The sequence below is a fragment of the Denticeps clupeoides genome, chromosome 17, assembly GCF_900700375.1.
Source record: "Denticeps clupeoides chromosome 17, fDenClu1.1, whole genome shotgun sequence".
Taxonomy (NCBI): domain Eukaryota; kingdom Metazoa; phylum Chordata; class Actinopteri; order Clupeiformes; family Denticipitidae; genus Denticeps; species Denticeps clupeoides.
In genome coordinates, this window is record NC_041723.1 from 10193023 (window position 1) to 10218507 (window position 25485).

Genomic DNA, 25485 nt, shown 5'->3' on the forward strand with positions numbered 1-25485 from the left:
CATAAGTGCACAAGGTGACGATGTGACCTGTCTGGCAGTTCCACAATGTCCTGTTGTATCAACATAATGCCAGCCTTGCTGACCTCATAAAAACGAGATACAGAAGGGCATTTTTTGTTCTTAAAATAGACCAATATATATAGATATAACTATATATATATATATATTATATACACATTCATACATACATATCTTTATTTATGTGATGTCCAAAAATAAAAAAAATGTACACATTTATTACAAAATTGTAACAAAGACTGGAAAATGTTCATCCATTCTGCAACAATGAATTTTGGTGATTTCACAAATTCCCTGCTGACGACTGTGGACAGGCTGCAAGAAAACTGTCCCTTCATGTCAGGCTTGTAGTTTCAGGTGGTGTGCCCATTATGAGAATGATGCTAGGGCAAAACTGCTAGACCGAAGGAATGTCAGGAATACGGTACTTAAAATGGCAGGGGGGGAAAAAAAAAAACTACCAGTCCATCCAGACAAAAGAACAAGAGTGTTTTCCATATAGAAAACGACACACAGTTGTGTTCTTTTATTACTAAGTAGTGCAAGAATGAACATTGCATGTGTTCTCCCCGTATTTTCTTCACATTGTTGTACTTGGCGGTGGCGTTTTCAGTTCTGTACGCTTTGGAAAACTAAAGCATATAACCTTTGTTCAGCCACTGAAGCATGTTGTACAGTCAGTTTTCAGTTCTCCGGCTTTTGACCAGATATGCTTCTGACTTGAAGCGTAAACAAAACAGACCCTGCTTAAACGAAACAAAGGGGTAGAGGGGCAAAAAAAAAAAAAAAAAAAAGGGAAGAGGAGAGGGCAGATATGATGTTTTCGGCAGCTTGGAAGTTGTGAGGCAGGGGCCCTCCCTCTGTGGCAGCAGCCCCACCCCTTCCTCCTGCAGTCCATTTTCAAATAGGTGGAGGGGGGACTTAAAAACCAGAATGAACTCTGCGAGTTCTGTGCTGTGACCAGCTGGGACTCAGAAGCAAAAAAAAAAAAAAAAAAAAGTCTCTCAAAATGCCTGCTGTGCTGGGTTGTAGTTAAAGGTCGTTGGGACATGTGGTCGCTCCTCTAGCTTGTCGTATTCAAGGTGGAACTCCTGTGAAACAGAATGAACATGCACATATGTGTGATCTCAGACAGGTTATCCACATGATAACCTAAAACCAACAAGCATATGGACAAGCATGCTATATGCCAGAGGTTCAATTAAGTACAAGTTAGAGATCATAGGACTGCACACATTCAGAAATAATTATGTTCCTTATTTATACATCTCCTTTCTGGTTTAGGTACATAGGATCACCTTGCTTCCATATCTTTAAACATTACTTTACCTTAGCTACCTTTCTCCAGTTAAGACAGTCAAAGAAATAGTATGTTCCCCTCTCATAGGCGTTGGTCTTTAATGTGGGTTCCATGCCTGGTGCTCGGGTGATCCAGACCCTCTCCTCCTTGTGGTACCTCCAGTCCCGGTTAAATCTGCAACACAAGTGAATCGTGAAAAGTGGCAAATTCATAGCTGAATACAGACAGAATAATGGTAATGTTTAGTAAAAGAAATGTTAACAAAATACAACATACAGTTCTACTGCAGCTAAAAGCTGTAGGAGATCGCCTCCATTCATGTAGTACAGATAGAAGAGAAGGTCCTCTCCATAGCGTGCCAGTTTTATTGCAGCCAGCTGTGGAAGAAAGAATTTGCAGATCTGTTTTGTAAGCAGTAACCTAATTAAACTAACCAGAAGCTTCACCCTTGTGAATTTAGATAGTCCTTGATAGATGCAAATTACAAAATACTGCACAAATTCAAACATTCATAAAACCATAAATAGGACATAAATTAAACTTACCTTGTCCCTTATGTGAATGTTAGTTAAGTATTCTGATGGGACGTGGAAGTCTGGAAAATATATATTCATGTTTTGTAAAAATGCTACTTTATGATAGCTTTTTTAGGGCATGTGTGTCTACAGTGTTTTTCTCTGGCAGAAAACCGCTGGCAAGGCACTAGGGATATGACCACTAACTTCCCATTTGATTGGTTGCCTGAAAAGGACTGACAAAACCAGTGCTCTTCAGGGGACTCCATTGCTCAAGGAATTATATATTATAAATAAATAAATGAAAACAAACAAACAGTATAGACACTGACCCATACATTTTCCATTGAATAAATTATGTTTATTCCCTAAAATATGAGACAAAAAACACTAAATGATTACAAATGCAAGAGAAGCCATGACCTAATAGTAATTTTATTAATGTAAATGTGCAAATGTACTGATATTGTATTGGTTTCTCTTTGATGAACTAGGTAGATGCAAGCTGCTTACCAATGTCTTGTGGACGACATGGGACAGATGCCCACGGGGAGGCAAATTTAGGGTACAGGTTTCTGTGAAAATAAATATAAGCAAAATGTTCTCTTAAAATGTTTAACAGTGCAGTAAGGTGGGAGGGAGAAATAAAACATACTCTGGAGAATTTAGATTGAGTCCCAGTGTTGTCAAGTCACTCCCTAGCGCCAAATGCACCATGCCAGGGTCTGTCTCAGCTGCTCGTATGAAGGTCAACAGTCCAATCATCCCAAACTGGTCTGTCACCATGCCAGATGGAATGTTAGTCACCTTACCTGTTCAGGGTGGTTCAGAAGGAAAGAGTGAAAAATTATTCAGAGTCCATCTATATCCATACAGAACCGATTCACTTTAAGATTTTTCAAAACGGTTAATGTGCCTGAAAGCTAAATAGAGCTCACCATCAGGTAGAACCTGAATGCCCCTTTTATGCTGGTTGTTCTGTGTTGATGAAGTCTTATCACCAGGGAACTTGGGCCCATCTATTCCAGAACTGTTCTTGCCAGACGAATTCAAAGTCTAATACATTATTAAAAGGATCATGCATAATTACACTGTTTTTATGTGCCTAAGTGAAAAAAAAAAAAAAATTAAATAATTTTACTCTGTTGTCTGTGTAAGTGACATAAGGTATGTTAGATTATGGCGTAAAAACTGTTGGGATTCCAGATCATGAGTAACATTCTTTCCCTCAAGTCCAATAAAAGGAGAATTGGGGCAACTAGAAGTACCTACCGATTTGCCATCATCAGAAGTCAATGTAGCATCCTTGTAATTAGGGCCAGGTAATGCAGGAAAGTCTTCGTTGTGGATGGAGAAGTCTTGTGATTGCTCACTTGATGGCTTTGTGACCATACCGACTGAATTAAAAAAAAAAAAAAAAAAAAAAAAAGTAAGATGTAAACAGGATGTCCAACAGGCTGTTTGCAGCTCTGACAAATAGCTCTGGGTTTTTTTTTTTTTTACCGTATGGAGCCCTCCCTGCCAGTGGATTATGCATTGGTAGTTGGTTCGTACTTTCCCTTCGTGATCTGTCGGCCAGCGCTGGGAAATCTGAAATATCCAGCCCTGTCACATTTTCACTCCCATCTGTTACAATTCAAAGAATAATGCAAAACTGAATTGCAAACTGTGAGTTTAATAAGTAATGTCTATAGATAGACATATAGAAATTATGTGTGTGTGTGTGTATATATGTGTGTATAATAATATATGCATATATAGAAAATAATTACAGCATAAATGTACTTTTAAAAAAAAATTAACTTTCACACTGTGTAATGCAAGGCTACTCAAAAGGTAATGAAAAAAGGTAATGAAAAAAGATCACAATAATGCATGGAAACTTACCTGTTCCATTAAAGATAGTACTTGACAATGAGCTGTTCAATCCAAAAGACTGGTTTTTGTTCATCCCAAAGCCTGACATACTGTTGCAAAAAAAGCATAATGTTAATAAGACCAGTAGTGGCAAGATATTTACAATTTTAAATCTGCCATGGAGTATAGTTTGCTGGCAATCTCATGGAAGCAATAAAAATGGTGTGACAGCAAACCTGTTTATGGTGAAAGACTGGCGTGAGGGTTGCTGCTTTGGCATGCATATGATACTGGGGGAGCTCCGGTTGGGACTGCCCAGGCCTGAGCTGCCCATGCTGTTGGTCCTGCCAGTCATGCCCATGCTCTGGTTCATTATGTTCCTGGTATTCATGGGCAGTATCCCTCTGTTGTGCACACAAACAAAGCCATTAAGACATCTACTGTATACAACTTTCGCCAGCTAATTACTGACACAAAACCAGCTAATATGCATATAGAGCATGAATTTGGATCAGTACACCTACCTGTTGGGCGAAGGTGGAGTGTGAAGGGACATTGTCGGGACTCCCGTTGTTGGAGTAATATGGTTAGGTAACTGAACACTTTGTGTTAAGCTACGGTTTAGCTGAGGGGTGTTACTGCTCATTCCTCTTACTGAAAAGCCTAGTGCACCTGAAGAAGAAAATAAAAAATTGGGATTTTGACATTGTGTCAGTGCACACATCCAATCAGCCCTTAACAGCAATAAGAAACAATATTATCATAAATACTAATTATGTCAATATTTTTTAAGCTACATTTAAATTGGAGCATCAGTCACAAATTACACATTCACCTACGTATGTCCCATCAGTGCACCACAATTATTTTAGGAGATGATCTATGATTCTCAAGATTTGCAGTCAAGTTGGTAGAAATGAGCACTTACTTTGTGGTCCATATAAACTTGCACCGAGCTGTGACAGCTGACCTGACGATGACGGCGAAGGAGACGCCAGCAACTAAACAAAGCACAAAAGTTCTGAGTCACACTAGGTTATTCGCAACAGTGAGTGCAATTTCATTATTTCGCCAGAACCAGAACCGATATGGTCAGAGAAATAGGGTTGTACTTACGTCTTTCTCCGACCGATGTGGGAACATCGACGGCTGGCCATAATATATGCTATCATCAGGGTAGTCGACACTTTCGACCCCCTCTACAAACTTCGGCCTGGTAGCACTGAACATGCCGTTTGTCACCTGCAATATTAAATACAAGGTTACAGGACATCACTATTTCATTATCGGTAGACGCTGTATACATTCAACACCTGTGGCTACATCTGAGTTAGGTTCACTTTACCTATAGCCTAAGATTTACATTTAGAATACCTGTACAAGCACATTACTCATTAACTCACCATTAAATATCTACTGTAGTTAACAGAGAACCAAAATGTCTTCTAAAAAAAAAAAAAAACACTTCCAGAAAAGCCCTGAGGTTACAGTTTATTGCTGTTATTTCAGGCAAACTGCAGAAGTTCGAACGGTTCACGAAGCGCGCAGTGGGATTGAAGGCGACTTGTTCTCGTGGAAAAGTACCACATCACCCCTGCTCTTAAATAGCAGTTTACGTGCGGAGAAGCATCGCGGTTAAATCGGGGGGGAAACGTTGACGTGCAGCTTCCACGCGTGACGGAGAGCAGGAGGATGAAAAACGCGAACTGCGCGTAAACACAACTCGACAAAAAAACAACAACAACAGACGGCGTAGCTTTAGCATTAGCGACGGCTAACGCGGTGCCATCAAACCTACTGCGTTAAAGGCGAGCCGCTGCGTGGGATTCACTGAGCTGAAACACACCTGAAAATGTCCAAAGTTAAAGAACGTTGCGCGAAACGAGCGGCCTTTCTACCCGCCTGGCTTGTTTTATTCGACTTGTGGCGGCTAACATCGCTCTCTGAAATGCAGGACCCGTTACGTGTACATGACCATCCCCCCGTCATAATTGCGGGTTGTGAAAAATTATAACCAGAGGTGGCTTCAAGCACAGAGCAAGCTTCACAAGCACAAGGCTGTGGAGTTATTTGGTCTATTGAACAAAGTCAACAAAAGCCTCAAAACCGCACGGAAGGGGAAAAAAAAAAAAAAAAAAAAACACCAACGAACTTTAACGCAAGACCGCAACTCCAGATGTGCTTTATCCGGCCGCTCGCTGGAGCGTCTTTCGCCTAAAAGACACCGAGCGGATCCACACGCGTCGCCTCGCACCGCCCCGCCAGATCTACGCCTGGAAGCGGCGACGCGAGGCTGGCCGACCAGCCGGGTCCCGAGCCGAGGTGTACCGACTAGCGTGCTAGTACCGACGGGGCTCGGTAAACGCGCGTTCCGTTCCGGCGGGCCGAACGCGGGCAGTTCGCCCGGCCAAAGCCAGCGACGCCGCCGACGCTTCTGGCCAGGCCGCGCCGTGTTTTAAGGAAGCACCCGTGTAGCTTAGCGAGCGAACAGGTTCGAGCGCCTCAAACAAAACCCACTCATTTCCCCCCGTCCCACGCTGCGGGAATGCCCACTCGGCAAGTCCATACGAGCCACGCGTCTCCCCCGGCACAAAGGCTCCCGCCGCCTCAGCCAAACGCGTTTAAAATGCCGAAAAGGCAACGGGGAGCGCGCACTCACCGCATTAATTCGCCTCCTTCTCGTAGATCCAAGATGGCCGTGTAGCCTACAATTGTGAGTCCCGGGTGAGTGGCCTTTACCCTTTGACCCCGACGGTTCGGGCCTAAGTGCTACCCCGTCCGACAGTTTCTCTCCCGCAACTGCGCGTCAGGGGGGAAACCGCGGCCGAAGCAAAATGCAAATGTATTTCGGTTTTTAAAAAAAAAAAAAATGAGTTTTACACGAGGACAGTTGGAGGTTCATGGGCCTGGCTTGCCTGACGGAACATTTACTCTTTTTTTATAAATACGACTGACTATAACGTTTTGTTTTCATTTGTTTTTACAAATAAAACAAATAAACCCTTACCTTATATTTGTTGTTATGCTGCCATCTTTTGGTAAAAAAAAAACGAGGCCATTTAGTTGAGTTTGAACTTTTAGTTTAAAAAAGATTGTTTTGCACATACTACCTTAAGAAATGTATTACATTGAACAAAAAGTGTTAATTGTAAATGTACATTTACAGCATTTATCAGACGCCCTTATCCAGAGCGACTTACAATCAGTAGTTAAGGGACAGTACCCCCCCTGGAGACACCGGTTTAAGTGTCTTGCTCAGGGACACAATGGTAGTAAGTGGGATTTGAACCTGGGTCTTCTGGATCATAGGCAAGTGTGTTACCCACTAGGGTACCACCCTTTTTTTTAATTATAATGTTTGTATTACTGGCTAATTTTGTACTATTCATTATACAAAGTAATTCGTTTATTTATTTATTTTTGAAGTTTATTGAATTACATAACATAAAGACGAGACGTATTTTACCCACCTTGTGACTCTTATCTGTGTCCAGGCCACCAGGACGCCACTCATAGTACGCCGCTGTGCTATGAGTGGTCACGCTGCTAAAAACAGTCTTATCAGTATGGATGGAATGAAAGTCCAGTAGTGGCTCTTGTGAGATAACAAACAGAAGTTCCCGTCTTTTATCTCATTTCGAAAATAGTCCTAATGAGAGTGTCAGAGATAATGCATGATGGAGACGTGGAAATTCTTGGAGTTGGGTCAGTGTTCATGTGTTATACCAGAAAACGTCAAACGATTTGCTCATTGTTTATGACCGATGGAAATCAAGTAACATCATGGCTCATATAGTGTGTGTTCTGGCATTGGAAATCACCCACCTGAACACCACCCTAGTTTCAAAGACAGAACAATTGAATCTGCGCTTTGGTCTTAGAGACAAGTGTTTCGGTACAAGTTAGATTTCGGGTTTGTGCTTGTTAAGGTACGTACGATATTGTGTGTAGCATATGTACAGTGGATGAAGAGGCAGCCTGTAAGACCAGAGGGGAGGGGTGTAGCGCCCCTTCATCATCCGCTCACGAGACAAAGGTTTCTGCAGGGCTCACAAGACGGAGAGGAGTAATGAACTGTGGCGTCTAATCTTCTGTGAAGGACTCTCAGCTGCAGGTTTCTGGGGTGGTTAACACTTTTCCTTTACGCGACCGTTCCTTTTGAAGAAGGATCTTTTCCAGGCGGATTTTGTACAGGGGGACTTTTTTAAACACGAACAGAAATTCAAAATGACACCAGGAGTATGAGGAGAATTTTTTCCTGCGTTGGTGGAAGTCATTAGAATGGGTAATGCCTTGAGAGGTGTTGTGGCCTTCGTACCCACAGAACGCTGCCAGAGGTTTTTGGTGGGCGACCTGAAGGAGATGCCCCTTGACCGCACGCTGGACCTGAGCAGCCGGCAGCTGCGCCGCCTCCCCGGGAGGGTGAGCGTCTTCGACGAGTTAAATAAGCTCTACCTGAGTGACAACAACCTGAGGAGCCTGCCACAAGACCTGCACAGTCTGTGCAAGCTTCAGCTCCTCGCCCTTGACTTCAACAGCTTTGAGGAGCTCCCGCTCGCTGTGTGCAGCCTGCCGCAGCTGAACATTCTTTACCTCGGGAACAATCGACTGAGCGCCCTTCCCCAGGAGCTGAGCAACCTTACAGAGCTCAAAACCCTGTGGCTGGAAACCAATTGCTTCACCACGTTCCCCGGTGTAGTCTGCCAGCTTCCCAATCTCAAAACACTTCACTTGGGCTACAACCAGCTCCAGAGCTTGCCCTCTGACCTCAGCCTGTTGGAGGAGCTGCGGAGCATTTGGCTGGCAGGCAATTTGCTGGCTGAGTTTCCAGCAGTGTTACTGAAGATGCACTTTTTGGAGGTAATTGACGTTGATCGCAACCGCATTCGATACTTCCCTAGCCTGTCTCATTTGCAAGGGCTGAAGCTAATTATATATGACCACAACCCTTGTGTAAATGCTCCCGTGGTCGGAGAAGGCGTGAGGAGAGTTGGCCGCTGGGCAGATAGCTCTGATGACGACGAGGATGAAGATGGCGGAAAGGCGGCTGCTGAGTGTTCTGGAGAACCAGAAGAAAAGCTTGCAGGAAATGAATTAAAACCAAGAGACATGAAGGGCTCACTTGATATTTGTCCGGATGTGCCCTTAGAAAAGATTATTTAGCACATTTTTTTTCATGCAAGATGCAAGAAAAATAAATGGTTAATTTACTGATGAATGTCAGGGTTAAATGATGTTGTACTTATTATACTTATATCCATATTTCTTAGGTATGATGTCATACAGCATGTCTGGATTTGTTTGATGAGTTTTTTCGTGTTTTCCAGATTTGCACTACACAACTGTATTTGGTTTCAGCGTGCTGTGCAGACCTTGCCGGTTTTTAAAGTCAATACTCTGGCCTTTTAACACCTGCTTGAATATGTATATGATAGATTGCTAAATTCTAGCTATCCACCTCTCATCCTGAATTATGCATACTTCATCTGACAGATTTGGGTCTCCATTCTGATGTATGGTTTTTAATGGGTTTTTATAATTATTTCGAGTTTTCCAGGGCTATGCTGGGAAACGGCTATGAGACTATTCTTACAATTCATTTACATTTACATTTACGGCATTTGGCAGACGCCCTTATCCAGAGCGACTTACAACGTGCTTTCAAGTTACCATCGATGAAGAGATCAATTCAGACATCTGAATGTTCACCTCTACTGAAAGCAGCAAGCCTTTAAATTTGCATCAAATGATACAAAATCTCAAAATCAACCATTAATATTAATGAGTACAATGTTTCATGTCATGTACTAGAGCTATATACATTAATACATATGTAATTGTCATAATTACGGGGAATACATATAATATATTATATTAATGACACAATGAAATAGTTGGTGTTCCTTTTAAATAAAAACATTACACACCATGAAATATTGTGTCATCAAACGTGAAATTTCTCTGTATCGACATGTAAAAACACATGGAGTCAAGGATAAATAGTTTAAACAGTACATTACCCATCATTGTTATGTTTGTCTATTAATTTGAGCGCAACTAAAACAAATTCCACCATTTTTTTACGTTATGGCTGCGCACAATTTACGCAGAAATTCATGGCCAGGCGAAGCAGGATTGTAGACCATCATACCATAAACCACCGCGAGTGTGTGAGGTGTTTGATATACAGATCGACGCGGCCGCTGCGCAACTCGAGCGCACCCTGTCGCGCCGCCTCGGACTCGCCGCCCGCCCAGGGCCCAGTTTCGTGGCGAGGAACGAGCCGCGATGGGAAAGAAAAGTCGCACGGGAACTGGCCGAAGAACAATACTGCAGCTGTCGCCGCCGGGACCGCGCAGTGGAACGTCCGGGACGCGTGAAGAGGGTCTCGGCTCCGCCTCGGAAGGTAGGATTTCGACGAGAAGTGACTGATTGTTTTTTTTTTTTTATTAGATCCATGTCTAAATGACGTGTGATTTTGTGGGCACGCAGAGGAGGCCTAGAATATTCTTGTCTGTCAGCCGCCACGTTACCCTCTGTTAGCTTAGCTTAGCATTAGCTTAGCATATTTCAGTTTAGCGTAGTTTCGCGTCTTAATGCGATCTGATTTAAAACAAGTCCCTGTGACTAGCATTATTCTTTTTTTTTCTATTTCTCTCTCTTTCTAAACGGAGCCAGTCATGAAGATCCATCTACTTTGTCGTGCGTCTTCGTCCCCCATCCGAGTACGATGGCTGTTTTGTTAGCAGCAGTCAAGCCCCGATGTCCGTGCCGAAATCGTTTTTTTTTTTGCTGGATCTCTGGGTTGTTCGAGCACGTCTGAGGAAACAGGCACACAACATTTTAACAGATCAAATGTCGGACAGCACGTGAAAAATACATCCGTCCCTGGCAAAATCGATTAAACGTAGTAAGCGGGCAGTGGCACCAAAGGGGGGGAAATGGTACGATTGTCCGTGTGACTGCATGGGGTTTCCTGGCAGTAATAATTCAATAAACCGATGGTACGTTTCCCCTTCAGATGAGCAAGAGGGTGACGGGCAAAGAGGCTTGAGAGATATAACCACAGAAATGAAGACCCCAGCTGTGAAGGCCACGCGTGAGTTGCCTTCTGTTTCCCCCAATGTCGCCCTTTATTAGCCCATTCAGGGTACAGAACCTAGTCTGTACGTAATGAATATGTCTTGTGTTTGTTCAGAGGGCCTTTCCCTTCTCGGCGCTTACGAAGACAGCGACGAAGAAGATGGAGTGGACAGCCAGTCCCACGCGTCCAAGCTGAAAAACAGTCAGCCGGCTGACATAGACAGCACTTTAGCAAATTTTATGGCGGTGAGTGTAAAAGAATGCAACGATTCTCATCATTAAAAATTCGTTTTTTTCTTTTTCTTTAGTCAGATTGTCTTTTATCACTCAGTTCAGCGTAAATTCACTGTGAGCCTTTCCCTTTGTTCTGATGAAGGAGATTGATGCCATCACAACACAGCCCGGTCAGGCCTCCGATGGAGCTGCTGTGGACGCCACGGCTCCAGCCCCCACTCCTCCCCGTCCGGAGCCCAAAATTGACCAACAAGGCCATGAGCAGAATGGACCAGGTCAAGAGTTCCAGTACAATACCCAGTACTCCCTAGCAGGAGGTGAGAGATGCCATATTATAAATCACACCGCTGGGACTTGAGGCCAGTGTATTTTCTCATGACCGAGCTCATCCACTGAGTGTGCGCATATCTATGTGTGTTTTTGTAAAATTCTTTTGCAGTTGGTGTTGAAATGGGAGATTGGCAGGAGGTTTGGGATGAAAACACCGGCTGTTATTACTATTGGAACACTCAGACCAATGAAGTTGCCTGGGAATTGCCCCACTACCTTGCTGACCAAGTGCAGGGCCTTCAGCAGAGTGCTGACAGGTATTTTCACAAGAATTGATCATATAAACTCAAATTCATTTACGGCCTCATTTGTGACTGTGTGGCCTTGTTCTCACAGCTCTTCTGTTGATGGCAGCAGCGTTTCACAGAATGCAGGGATTTATCCAGAGCAACAATCTGCCGTTGCTGCCACTACCCCAAACGTTAAGAGAGAGGCAAAAAAGAGGGCAAGTATCTTTTGAGAGATCTTAATTTAATTCTGAACCAAGATTAACTATAGTGGATGTAAGGCATGTTCCGGACTATAAAGGCAACTGGTAAATGAGTGATCTCCTTTGATCACTGGACTTCTAAGATTCATCGCATCTGTTGAATATATACACAAGTTCTTCCAGAACTGAAATGTATGCAGACTTGTAGTAAATAAATACAATTAAACCCCTATGTAGTTCATGTAGTCCTGAAATAAAATAACTTGTTTGGATGCTATACTATAAAGAAAAAGATGCCCTTCGCCTGTGACTTATTCCATGTGTGTCTGGACTTTTAGGAAGTCATCGAGAGTGTGGTCGCCTTGACCAGTGAGGAGGAGGAGAGAAGAGGTGTGGCCGCATCTCTTCTTGCTCCGCTCATACCAACAGAAGTGAAGGAGGCCGAGGAGAAATGGAGAAAGAGAGTGATCGCTTCGGATGGCAAGGGGGACACTCAGGACTTTGACGGCGAGGAGAATCAGGCCACTGGGTCACCTGCTTTGCGCGAGGGAGAACACGGCTCACAGAGCAACCAGCAGAGCAGGAGCCAGTCTGCGGAGAACTCCGAGGGAGAACAGGATGAGGCAGAGGAAGACACAATGGAACTGGAGTTGGCACTGGAACGGAAAAAGGTGATGGCTATTATTTTAAAATGTTGAAAAAAAGGTTTAATATTAGTTTTGGTTCTGTATATGAATGTAATATTTATGGCTTGCTTTTACAAAATATCAGGCTGAGCTCCGAGCCTTAGAAGAGGGTGATGTGAGTGCTGGAGGATCTAGTCCTTGCTCTGAGGCCAGTCAGGAAGGAGCTCGTAGTCTTCTATCCAAAAAGACCAAGTGGAAAACCACTTTCCTTCGCACAGCCAGCCCTGACTCAAACAGCCGAGGTTCTGAAAAAGCCGGATGGGACACCCCAGAACACACAGACAATGGTGAGGTTACAATGTTGTTTTAGCTTTACTGTATATTCCATGAAATAATATTCATCAAAAAGTGGATTTATTTAGACCACCTTGAAAAATATGCTTTCCAGCACATTCCAAAACGGTCGACAAGGCAGGTGAAGAGGAACGGGGGGAGAAGGTTGCCTCAAAATTACCACCAAAGGAGGATGAAGAGACTGCAGACCTCAAGGTTCTTTCATGCTTTTAATTCGCTCACATTGATGTGAAATTCTGTACAGATAGTACCTCACATGCAGGTGTTTTATGCACATACACAACAATAATTATGTAACTTTTTTGTATCTTTTCCAGTTTAAAATAGGAGAACTTGCAAACACATTATCCAGTAAAATGGAGTTCTTGGGAATCAACAAAAAAGACATTTCAAACTTTCAGCTTCTGCTGCTTCAGACAGAGGTGAGTAGTCTAGCTCTTCATGGTGACGTTTGCGTCATGTTTAGTAAGTATCCCTCTTTCTCTCCGTTACCGTCAGACAAGGATCGCAGACTGGCGAGAAGGCGCGCTGAACGGAACCTACCTCCGCCGCCGACTACAAGAGGCTGCAGAGCACATTAAACATTATGAACTTAACGCCGCCCCTAAAGGCTGGTCCTGCCACTGGGACAGGTACGGGCTCCTTACCTTTCACATGTCTTACTCCCCTCCCCCCTGAGAATAAAAACCCAGACTTGCCGAGGTCACTTGTGTGTTTTGGGGGTGTCAACGAACAATGGATTTATGAAAGACTCAAAGCGGCCATAAGGGAGTGTCTATAAAGGGCCAGCCTGTCCGCTCCAGGGAAAACAGAGAGGAACCCTTAGACTGTCCTGCCCTGGACAGGGTGTGAGGACAGGGTTCTGTGGTAGCTCGTAGGAGAGGTGGTTGCGCGTGCGAGAGCTTTGCACTTTTCAGGACTTCTGCCCCCCACTGCTGGGATTTGGGGGCGACACAGAGTGACTGCGTGGAACAGGGGTGCATCCGTTAAAAGTGAAGACTGTGCCATGACCCGGAAACGTACAGGTCAGACCAATTCTATTTCATTTTTTTTTCCTCTACTGTTTGTCTTTCCGTGCATCACTGATGTAATGAAACATGTACAAAATCTCCTGTGCTCCCCCCGCCCATGCTGATGGTGCCCACAGTCGGCATCTCGGGGGAGTGTGTGCTTGTCTGTGTGAGTATGAATATGACACTGATATGTCCACAGAGTCAACCTGAAAAATACCAATCAGCTTTTCAGGATTTGCTGGGAATTGATTTCTTTTTTTTTTGCTTTAATTTTTTTTTTTTTTTAGTTTTGCTTTTGAACTTAAAAAAAGAAATAAAAAGAAAAACAAGGTGGGTTTAGTCACCCTCCACCCTTTCAAATCTGGCTGCTGTTTTCGGTCCAAAACCGCCTCTACATGTCTCACTGCTCAGTGGGGCAGTAGAGACGCCCATAGCGCTCCAAAGTTCATAGTTGGACAGATGTGAGCACAGATTTTGAGATGCTGCTGTGTGTTTGTCTCTCCACCTCCTAGAGAACACAGGCGGTATTTCTATGTGAACAACCGGACCAGTGCATCGCAGTGGGATTTCCCAGTGGTTGAGGAAGAGGAGGAGGCCAAGAACGGACAGTCCAATGGCAGCAGCCAGGTGGAGGTTGCAGCACTGTCAACATCTACCAGTGGTCTCATGGGTCAGTATAGATTTAGTTTTCATATTGTATTTTAGTAAACAGAGACATTTAATATAAATTGTTTCTCTGATGTTTCCCTGAATAGGAACAGCCTACTCGTCCATCTCATCTTCCCAGGCATCGTATTGGCCAGTGGCCCAACCCCCTCAACCTCCTCTACCACCACAGCCTCCCCTGCCACCGGACGATCCTCCTCCCCCAGCAGAATTACCCCCACCTCCCCCTCCCCCACCAGAGTCCCCACCCCCGCCACCGCCCCCGCCCTTGAGTGACGATGGAGAGATCGAAGAAGTGGAGATGGAGGATGACGACGCAGAGCCACCTGCCCCCGGTACTGAGGAAAGTAAAGTGAGTAATCTCCAGTTAATTACCATGACTAAAACTAATCACATTAATCATGCACTAAGTTTCAGTTTCTTAATTACTGGTAAGTTTATAAGTCAGATGGCCTTTTTGTCCAATTTTCACTTTCAAACAAGACATCCAACATTGTTACATAACTGCAATTACAATAACTATTTTTCAAACTTTTCCGTATTGATTTAAGAGACATGTCCACTTCTTTAACAACATTTCAGTGGAACCACTTTGCAGCTTCTGATGTTTTCAGAATAAACTACAGAATGAACACTTGAGAGAACTTTCCACAGCACAGTATGGATGTCACGTGGAAATAATCATGGTTCGAAAGAGGTAGAACTCATGACAAGCCCTAAATCTGCACTAAACAGTTGCTCATTATAGAACATTTAGAGAGCTTGTGTAACTTTGTGTGGCTGTTGCCATTATTTGGATATGTGATTTTATGCCTGTACTTCTCTCCTTCAGGCTGGAGAGGCAGCAGTTTCATTTGGTGTAGCAGCTAAAGCGCAGAAACGCAAAGCCCCAGGCTCAGGACAGTCAAGCAAAGCTGTCACCATCGGGAGCAGTCCCATCCTCTACACCCAGACCACTGCCACTGCAGGTCAGGATTAAGATGCCAAAATATGTCGACTCTGAGAAATGGCCTGTGAGCCACCAGTAGTGACAAGACCTCATTTCCCCCTCTGTTGTAGCCCAAGTAATGGCTGGAAATACGTACTGGGGAATATCTGCTGCTGCTACGGCAGCTTCACTACACCCAACAGAACCCCCTCTTCCGCCGGCGCCAGCTCCACCCACTCAGCCTCCACTCCCGGCAGCCCAGCCTAATGCTGTCCTTCCTACAGCACCAGCTAAAGCAGTATTAGTAGACAAGACCAAAAAGCCCAAAAAGGAAAAGGTATTATTTTTCTAAAGATTTTATTTATATGAGATTAATTTTATGCAGTCACTTAGTTCTTTAAGTGAGCTGTTTAATCGTGTAAAATAATACGATTCAAGTAACAAGCCCGCTAAATATTTACCAGAGTTGTACACAAATAATTTAATGTCCATACTCTGTACACATCAAGGAGACTCTAACTTTTAGGTCTAATTTCTCACCGTTTGTTCCAATTTTTGCAGACAAAAAAGAGCAAGACAAAGATGCCGTCTTTGGTAAAGAAGTGGCAGAGCATACAGAAGGAGCTGGATGAAGAAGAGAAGACCAGCTCCAGTGATGAAGACCGGGATCAGCTAAACAACAGACGTATTGAAGAGTGGAAACAGCAGCAGCTTTTGTCGTGAGTTTTCTGATTTCTCCCCTAATTTGTATATTTTTATGTTTGAGGTGTAAGGTTGAGAATAAATCAGTTTCACACAAGTTTACATTTGTGCTTTTGGTATTTTCTAATCTATTTAAGCTTAATTGTAGATGGGTTATGTATATTTTCTGTGCCATTGTGTGTTACTGTCATCATGGTCAAATTGCCAATTTTAGATAATTGCCTGACTGTTTTTATTTATTTATTTTTTATATAATATACTTGCAGAGGGAAGGCTGTTAAAAATGCCAACTTCGAGGTCCTCCCTGACGACTGGAGGGAACGTCTCCTGAAGAAGAGGAAGATGATGCAGAGTTCGTAACGCTGGGTTTAAATGGCTTGGAAACAGACGATCCATGGACATTGTTTCCATGCCATGTATAAGCCACACATAATGTTTTCTAAGGATGTAAGAATTTTTACAATAATTGTGCAGCAGGCCACAGGCCGCTTTTTTTTTTTTTTTTTGGTCATGTGACTTCTCCAGGTGCAGAGGATGTTCATATTTAAAACATACTCAGCACATTAGGTTTTTGTTCAACATTGTCCACTTGTTGAGCTTTCCTTTGAACTGTTCTGGGCTCAAACTATTTATTTATGTCAAGATTATTCACCCACTGCTGACGAGATCGTAGTTTTTATTTTTTTAATAATGTAAAACCGCTGTTAAATCATACAGCTTTCTTTTACAGAAGGTCTATAATATGCACCATCCCAAATATAAAGTTGTTCTGTCCTGTGCTTCAGTCTTTACTGAACTGCATGAAAAATCTACAAATGTGCCAATTTATTCCACCATTTTAAACAACATTCATTCTGTGTACTACTCCCCCCACAGCTTAAGTCACTTTTTTTTTTTTTTTGAATTTGTGTTAAGCACAGTGATTGTCCAGTTGCAATGGGCTGCGACAGTCCCTTGAACAGTACTTTGTATGCGTGTCTTAAACTTTGTGTGTTTCATTACTGTACTCAAATGGGGAATGCCATTTTTTTTTTTTTATGTTGTACATAGTGATTAAAATTTTGCCACTTGTAATAAAGTGTGTGTGCCTGCTTTTGGTACTGGTTGGGTGTAATTTGGGAAGAAAAGGGGTCCCGTGGCCACTTTTCATTGCCAAGTATTCGAGGCCCATCACATCTCATCACGCAATTCTACGTTCTGACCACGCCGTGCTTGGTTAATGGCGCGTATGGATTTTAAACGCCCCGCCCGAGCACCCAATGGGCGCCGCATGCGTGTGAGCTCCATGGCAACCACGTTACAAAAATAAAAAAAAAAGAAGAGGAGAAGAGACGAGGGACGCCGCTGCAGAAAAAAAAAATCAGTGTTGGGAACAGGCGTTCCGCGCAGAAAGCAGCCCGAACCCCCGCGTGGGGTCGACAGTGTTCGTACGTCCTCGGGTAAGCAAGTAGACAAGTCCGAAGACGCCTCGGCTCGATCAAGTCCGCGTCGCGGCTGTCTTCCGAGACGCTAGCCGGCTAGCTGTGGGGAGTGTGGGGCTACGATGGAGCGGCTGTGAAAGGGGAGGAAAAAAAAAAAAAAAAAACTCGCCCAACGATGTGTCCCGCGTGGAGAAGCGACCTCCCAGTGCAGGTGAGACTTCCGCGCCGACGCCTGATTCTTGCGCTTCAGCCACAGAATGAACTTGTTTCTCCCCCACCCCAAGGCGCCCGGCGACCCGTACGAGCGGTTCATTTTGCAGCACCTCCGACACTATGGACTTTTTACTGGTAGGTGGTCTAAGCGGTACAGTGTTACGCCATTGTTCTCATTTGCAAATGGATCTCTTGAATCTGAGGTTGTAATTTATATATTTATACACACACACACACACACACAGTACAGGCCAAAAGTTTGGATACACCTTCTCATTCAATGTGTTTTCTTTATTTTCATGACCATTTACATTGGTAGATTACATTGGAGTTATGTACTTAACAACAACAAAAAAAAGGTGAATTAAGTGAAAGCATGTTTTATATTCTAGTTTCTTCACTATTTGCTCTGATTACTGCTTGAACACTCTTGACATTCTCTCGATGAGCTTCAAGAGGTCGTCACCTGAAATGCTTTTCCAACAGTCTTGAAGGAGTTCCCAGAGGTGTTTAGCACTTGTTGGCCCCTTTGCCTTCACTCTGCGGTCCAGCTCACCCCAAACCATCTGGACTGGGTTCAGGTCCAGTGACTGTGGAGGCCAGGTCTCCACTTTTTGTACATAACTCCACATGTGTTCATTCATAGTTTTGATGCCTTCAGTGAGAATCTACCAATGTAAATGGTCATGAAAATAAAGAAAACACATTGAATGAAAAGGTGTGTCCAAACTTTTGGCCTGTACTGTATATATGTATGTATGTGTGTATGTGTATATATATATATATATATATATATATATGGCATTAAGGGCATTAATAGCTTCAATAAAGGCCAGTATATGTAAATAACTTCCCAGTAGTTGCTCACCACATTATGTCTACACTTTGTGAACAGTGGGTGGGGTATTGGTTTTGATATAATGAATATTCTTTATTCAGCCAGGAGCGCATCGCCTCTCCGGACGGGGAGGTGGGCAGGTAGACGTGATTCCCTTCTCACAGGCATACAGTCACCGGACGGCAACGAGACGGATGAAGAGATGGAGCCTGAGAGGACGCTGTGTGAGATGTTGTTTTATGACTTATCTCCTCCATGCTTTCGTTGACTGTCCAATGTCTTGATATGCATGGTTTATTGTCTCTGAAGCTATTTATGCCACATTTAGACCAAATATTGTACGGAATTCTATTTTACTGTGCCATTACAGTAATGAACTGTAATAACTATTAATAACTATTAATAAGACGTGCCATTAATTGAAGATATTTGTGTACAATGCATTTATGCTAATTTGTGCACTTATGTCACCCATAGACACTTTACAAAAAGAGGCTCTCAGAACCCGACAGCTGTTTATTGATATTAATGGGAGCCACCCAAATCCACGACTCAGGGAGCCTTTAGGTCTCTTTGCTGTTCCGTCCACCTTGAGCTCCTTCCCAGCTGTGCGGTGGCCCATTGAGTGTGAGGTCATCAAAGAAAACATTCGGCACATGGGTATTTAAATTACATCCAATTCTATTCATGTCCTTACGTTCAGTTCTGAGGGCTATGCTGAATATAGATGTCTGTCTGTCTTTCTTTGAATATTTTAATGTTTCTGGTGTACAGAATGGGACCCCCCTGAGGCTGAGCCCTTCTACCAATTCACAGGCCATGAAAGGACACCTATGGCAGTTGGGGAAGAAAAGGGAAATATCGTTTTTTGCTCTGATTCAGGTACTGCTCAAAGCATCTGGTTTTTAATTCCTAAAATTGTAGCATCAGGACTCACCACCACGTACCACACCACAATGACCATCTGAGACGAGTGGGGGAATGAAAACATTGATGCTGACAGTGGATTCGATGTAGAGAGGTGCAGTGCCACTGATACCTCAGAAACCAGGGAATAAGGTCATGAACCTGATACGTTCTTCTGCCACCAAGAAGACGCACGGGAAGTTTTTTTTCACCTCATCCACGCTCATTAGTCTGTGCTTTAAACAGGCAGAATAATATTAGTTGGGAAGCTATTGAAACTGAACATGAGCACAGATCATACAGAAACAGAATAATCCTGAACAAGGTTGAGAAGCAGTGAGCTCTGGAGAACAGGTACCATCAGAGAGAAACACTGAAGCTAACTAAAGACGTTAAAATCACGTTGCAGGAAAAAGGCAGCAAATGTTAACGTGTGAAGAGGGAAGGTATACAGAATGTTAAATAAAGAAGAGGAGCTACATTTAAGTAACAGGAGAACTCTGCTGGTAAGGTTACTTACCAAGATGAGGTTTAGCTGTTACTGGTGTGATATTTCAAATGAGGTGAGAAAGGTGAAGAAGTCTGTGGTTAGTGGGTTCAGTGTGACTGTTTAAATTGCTCAGGACACTTACTAGAAAGTATCTGGCATGTATCAGCATGCCTGGGTCATCAACGAACTGGGGCAGCCTATTTGTCTGTCGGCTTTGAAGTAAGCTTTAAATGGAGATGAGCTAATATGTGCTGATGATACAGGAAATGTAATATATATATTTTTTCAAATTTTCCTAATTCAGAAATGTGTTATGTGGTAGTAGCCTAGTGAGTAACACACTCGCCAATGAACCAGAAGACCCAGGTTCAAATCCCACTTACTACCATTGTGTCCCTGAGCAGGACACTTAACACTGAGTGTCTCCAGGTGGGGACTGTCCCTGTAACTACTGATTGTAAGTCGCTCTGGATAAGGGCGTCTGATAAAAATACTGTAAATGTTATGTCTTGGTCATATTTGCAGCCACAAAGACACCGTACTTCACTGGGTCACGGGTGGGTGGCAGTCGAAAGCCACTGAAAACTACCACATTTTGTGCCAAAGGTCAGAGGGATTCCGCTTTGGAATTTGAGTCTCGGTTTGAGAGTGGCAACCTTCAGAAGGCAGTGCAAGTGTAAGTCATGATACTTTTAGAACTGATGGAACATTTATATTGTGCATGCAATACATGTGTTTTAAGAGCTGAGAGCTTTTTTATTTTAATACATTTTGAACTTTTGTTTCAACCTAGTGGTCTGCATGAGTATGAGTTGACCCTGCGTCATGACTTGTACACTACTAAGCACACCCAGTGGTTCTACTTCAGGGTAAAAAAAGTGAAGGCTGGTGTCACGTATCGCTTCACCATCATCAACCTTCTCAAGTCCAACAGCTTGTACAATGCCGGTATGCGGCCACTCCTATACTCTGAGCGTGCTGCTAAGGAGCAAGGTGAGGGCTGGAAACGTGTGGGTGCCAACATCAAGTACTACCGTAACAATGGCAGCCAGGATGGCAAGGCTTTGTACTCCCTCACTTGGACTCTGGAGTTCCCCCATGAGGGTGACACTTATTACCTGGCCCACTGCTACCCATACACCTACTCTGACCTGCAGCACTACCTTCAGCGTGTGGCATGTCAGCCAACCACAGCTGGCTACTGTAAGCTCCGGGTGCTCTGCCGCAGCCTGGCTGGCAACGCTGTGTACATACTGACAGTCACCGCTCCCAGCATGACCCGGGAGCAGAAGCGGGCTAAGCGGGCAGTGGTGGTGACCGCTCGGGTGCACCCCGGTGAGACCAACAGCTCCTGGATGATGCAAGGTTTCCTGGACTTCCTTTTAGGTGACTCACCAGATGCCTGCTTGCTCCGTGAGACATTTGTCTTCAAGGTAATTTCATTTATATCAAAGCAAGTATAGCCTTTCAGTTTGCACTTCAGTTTGAATGTTTTCCTGTTTCCTTATAATACCACACTCATTGGCAATGCTTTTTATGTCAGAAAGGAAGATATTAACAAGCATTAATTACAACAGTACAGTACATATTTAACATCATGTCCATCTCATTCTTCAAGGTAGTGCCCATGCTTAATCCTGACGGTGTGGTGGTAGGGAATTACCGCTGCTCTCTGTCTGGCCGTGACCTGAACCGCAACTACCACAGTCTCCTTCGGGAGGCCTTCCCATGTATCTGGCACACTCGGAACATGGTTAAACGGTATTGTAAAGGCAGTGCATCTTGGGTAGACAGGTTAAAATATCATTCAATATGGAGACTTATTAATTTGTGATACTGGAGACACTGGTTAGTTGAACTGCATGAAAGGTTGGTTTTAAATTACAGCAAAGGTAAAGACTAATGAGTAATGGGTGGCCATAATGGTTTTGGTTTTGAATTACACAAGAGGGTAATGTCTGGTGTCCTTGTTGCTATTTTAATTGCCAGGCTGTTGACGGAGAGAGATGTTGTACTGTACTGTGACTTCCATGGCCACAGCAGGAAAAATAACGTCTTTATGTATGGATGTGAGAGCAAGGACAGAGCATCGGTTCGGTTCCAGGACCGCGTCTTTGCCCTGATGATGAGCAAGAATGCGACTGACAAGGTGAGATGTGCATTGTTCATTGCTGTGCTGATACTGATAATTCCCTGACATTCTACTGCTTTGCCCCCCAGTTCTCCTTCAGGAGCTGCAGATTTAAAGTTCATAAAAGCAAAGAAGGTACAGGCCGTGTAGTCATGTGGCGACTGGGAATTAAGCACAGCTATACCATGGAGAGCACGTTTGGGGGTTCCACACTGGGTAAGAACCATGTTTCAGAGAGCTGCCTGACAATTATAGAGCATAATAATACATTGACCTTTAACCTATTATGACAATCTCCAGGTGGTAGGTCAGGTACTCATTTCACTACTCGGGATCTCAAATCAATGGGCTACTACTTTTGTGACACCCTCCTGGACTACTATGACCCTGATCCCACCAAGGTACCTAGTCGAACTTCATGTTCTCTAATTTCCTGTAGTTGTTTTTATAAATTGTGTAGGAGAATGTTCATTGTTTCAAAATGGTGGCGCTTTTAGCTATAATAAGCCCAAAAACGAACACGTTCTGTCTCAGATTAGCCGCTGTCTGAGTGAACTGGAGGATTTACAAAGACAAGAGATGAAGCAGAAACTGGTCAAGGATGACTCGGATGGACATCTTGGAGACCTGTCTGATGCTGAGTCCAGGTAATAACTCTCTCACCAAGAAACATATTTATTGCATTGTAATAATATGAGATATGAGCATTGAATACATCCAGACGGATCTCTGCAGATCATGACTCAGTGCTTGCATTTCCTCATGGTATTTCATCGCTCTATTTTAATAAGTTTGGTACTATCTTCTGATAATGTAATTTCTCAGAAAAGCCAACTCTGTCTTTTGATCCCACATGTAGCATTTGTAGCATGCTGCATAATTCAATGTGCATAACTAATTAATAGTTTACTGTAAAGCAACCTCAATATATTATTCTAACAGTAACTATGTAATGTAACTATGATATTACGATGGCGCAAAATTGGAAAAACTGAGTAATCATACGAGTGAATAATCATATTTCTGCCTTTATCTGTAGCACAAGTGGTTCCAATAGCACTGAATCAGATGGCCTTCCAGCTCATTTACTGAATATATCAGATAAGGTATGTTGTGAGTGAGTTGTTGTGTGTTGTGAGTGACCAGATTTAAAACTACCTCATGAACACATTCTGTTTTCTGCAGAGCCACAACAAGAGAAAAACACTGAAAAGCAGAAAAGAACGAAATAGATCACGCCAGGTTCATGTAGAGGACAAAGAATCTAAGAACACCCAAATACATGGAAAATTTAGACATGTAAGTGAGATCTATTTAAGATTTCACTAAGAGTTACACTGAAAAACAGTGTTAATCTATATCCCTCTGTGTAGGAACCTTTTAGTGAAGAGACAATAAAGGACAAGATTCCAGAAAAAATGGCCACAGTTAAGACTAAGACGAAACAGGTAAACAGGAGCAGACTTTCTTGTGCTGCCATAAAACCGGATGAATGTATTGTGTTTAGGAGAAATTTAAGAATATTTGTGTAATATTTCAATGTTAAAGTAATATTCTGATGTGCTATAGGTTGAGAGGATTGCAAGTCAGACCGTAAGATCTTGGATTCCCCATCCCACCCCCCGAATTGGTGTGATTGGTCACCTCGCTTTGTGGGAGCAAGAGCCGAAGAAGGTGCTTCCAGATCATCTAGAATAAAACTTTTTGTTTTTGTTTTGTGGGATGTTAGAATATTCAGTAGCCCTGTTCATCATCTTTAAGCATTTATTTTAGCATATCATAGGCAGCTCTAACTGTGTTGCAGGATTCTTACCTGGAGGTAATGACCGCACCAGACAGGAACTCGGCCTCACCGTTTTCCAGACTGCTCTCAGCCTCAGGTAGAAGGGTTACAGTACATTCATCAATTGTGCAGTATATAAAAGCTATAGACAGTTTGTCTGTAAAGTTAATTTGATAATCGGAGATTTTTTTTTTGTCCTTGGAATGTAAATGTTCCCGTGCTGCAAAGATAATGTAGCGAGGACACGCCACCACCATGTGCCAGTCCAGCTCCCTGTCCCTGCTGCCAAGGAGTATCCTCTCATGCAGATATCGCCAATGAGACAGTTCTCTGTGTCATTCAACTCACACACAAAGCCACAACGTGAGCAATGTAAGAAGTCACCAGAACCTGTTTTCAAATTCCTGCTTCTAGTTTGTAGGAACTTGGGAGTTTTCTTAGGTCATTTATCAGGCATAAAAGTAAACTGAGATATATGAGGTGGCATTATGTAATATAGCAGCTGTTGAAATTGTAAGTAAGCAATTTATTAATTAATAAATAAATATTATGTACAGTGTTAATTTACTGTGTTGCAGTTCAATAGTGAACTGGGAATTTATTGAAATTAAAATTTAAGATGAAAATATGCACTGTACATCTGTCACCAGTCAGGTGGTACAGCCAGAGGCTCAGGAAGGACAATGAGAACCGGACCATAAAGTTTGTCAGTAGATATTATTCACCTGCAGCCAAATCTGCAAGCAGCACTGGAATTAAAACATTTCACAATGGGCTGGATGGATATACAGGTAATGTTTCATTTGATTAATTGAAAGGTTTACTTTCTTTATTACAATTTTTTTAATGAGGCTGAAATGTGTGTAGAATATAATTGTGGTTATATATTTGTGTTCATACTTAGGTTTACAAACAGACACTCTCTTATCCAGTGATTCGGAGAGAAGGAACACAGCCTCTGCTTCAGAACCAGAAGTGCGACAAGGCACTTCCCACTTTTCGCCTAAATTAACCCTTATGGACCCTCGTGGCAAAAGGTTCAGTGAAGTCACAAAACCAGGCAGAGATTTAGATTGTTTCAGAACTCCTGGACTTGTTATTTATATGGAATATATATTTATTAACTGGAATATATATTTGAAATTAATCCAGCGATGTCACAGTTTATGTCTTTTTCTGCAGGTTTATCATGGGGCCCTTGACAGATGACAGAAAAACAAGTTTGCTTCCTCGGGTCCCTAGTCCCCTCCAGGGCACATTTTTGCAGAGCTCCTACCAACAACATAGGCCCACAAGCAGCAAACTGACTCCTACTCAGCATCAAGTGTCCTAACGTCTGTTTCCTTTCCCAAGCTCAGGGCCAAACTAAATGTATAAATAGGTATACTGTACACCTGTTCTGCACAAGGTACCAGCAGCCAAATTAATTCATAAACAGTGGTGTAGAAAGGGCCAGAATGTCCTAGGTTGGGTTTTTGGATAAGTACCACACTAACTAATCTTAAGCAGCAGCAGGCCAAACCAAAGCTATGCTCACTGCAATGGAAATTATGCAATTATTGTATGTAAAATGTAATTAATGCCGTATCTTTGTATATTATATATGCTCACTGATATTAAAATGTTTTGAAGCTGCCTAAGATTTTA

General features: G+C 43.0%; 4 protein-coding genes across 6 annotated transcripts; 3 read left to right on the top strand and 1 right to left on the bottom strand.

Moving 5' to 3' along the window:
• Positions 1 to 181: 181 nt before the first annotated feature.
• Positions 182 to 6487, bottom strand: cnot2 (CCR4-NOT transcription complex, subunit 2). The gene is made up of 15 exons (XM_028958237.1): positions 6350 to 6487; positions 4807 to 4932; positions 4619 to 4691; positions 4215 to 4362; positions 3927 to 4094; positions 3721 to 3800; positions 3337 to 3459; positions 3106 to 3230; positions 2772 to 2889; positions 2489 to 2645; positions 2347 to 2408; positions 1864 to 1913; positions 1595 to 1695; positions 1348 to 1492; positions 182 to 1109 (listed from the first exon to the last, which is right to left on the bottom strand). Exons 2-15 carry the CDS (start codon positions 4918 to 4920, stop codon positions 1023 to 1025), a joined length of 1551 nt encoding a protein of 516 aa, XP_028814070.1. The 5' UTR covers positions 4921 to 4932; positions 6350 to 6487; the 3' UTR covers positions 182 to 1022.
• A 527-nt stretch (positions 6488 to 7014) lies between these two features.
• Positions 7015 to 9413, top strand: lrrc10 (leucine rich repeat containing 10). Its single transcript, XM_028958735.1, has one exon. The coding sequence runs from the start codon at positions 7972 to 7974 to the stop codon at positions 8851 to 8853; it is 882 nt and encodes a 293-aa protein (XP_028814568.1). The 5' UTR covers positions 7015 to 7971; the 3' UTR covers positions 8854 to 9413.
• A 522-nt stretch (positions 9414 to 9935) lies between these two features.
• On the top strand, positions 9936 to 17156 carry fnbp4 (formin binding protein 4). Its single transcript, XM_028959290.1, has 17 exons — positions 9936 to 10096; positions 10712 to 10789; positions 10889 to 11019; positions 11150 to 11324; positions 11447 to 11594; positions 11674 to 11782; positions 12106 to 12438; positions 12539 to 12740; positions 12842 to 12942; positions 13065 to 13169; positions 13246 to 13379; positions 14273 to 14430; positions 14516 to 14778; positions 15259 to 15394; positions 15486 to 15691; positions 15916 to 16073; positions 16323 to 17156. The coding sequence occupies exons 1-17, from the start codon at positions 9979 to 9981 to the stop codon at positions 16414 to 16416; spliced, it is 2649 nt and encodes an 882-aa protein (XP_028815123.1). The 5' UTR covers positions 9936 to 9978; the 3' UTR covers positions 16417 to 17156.
• A 226-nt stretch (positions 17157 to 17382) lies between these two features.
• agbl2 (AGBL carboxypeptidase 2) lies at positions 17383 to 25473 on the top strand. Of its 3 annotated transcripts, XM_028959284.1 has the most exons (21): positions 17383 to 17688; positions 17762 to 17825; positions 18630 to 18752; positions 19006 to 19188; positions 19303 to 19410; positions 20450 to 20600; positions 20718 to 21357; positions 21543 to 21685; positions 21914 to 22073; positions 22145 to 22271; positions 22356 to 22456; positions 22590 to 22702; positions 23095 to 23161; positions 23241 to 23354; positions 23429 to 23503; positions 23625 to 23729; positions 23860 to 23935; positions 24067 to 24210; positions 24489 to 24629; positions 24743 to 24875; positions 25021 to 25473. In XM_028959284.1, the coding sequence occupies exons 1-21, from the start codon at positions 17653 to 17655 to the stop codon at positions 25169 to 25171; spliced, it is 2955 nt and encodes a 984-aa protein (XP_028815117.1). In that variant the 5' UTR covers positions 17383 to 17652; the 3' UTR covers positions 25172 to 25473. The 3 variants fall into 3 exon arrangements, with proteins under 3 accessions (XP_028815117.1, XP_028815115.1, XP_028815116.1); XM_028959282.1 differs by having other exon boundaries at positions 24743 to 25185; XM_028959283.1 differs by having other exon boundaries at positions 24067 to 24201; positions 24743 to 25185.
• The last annotated feature ends 12 nt before the right edge of the window (positions 25474 to 25485 follow it).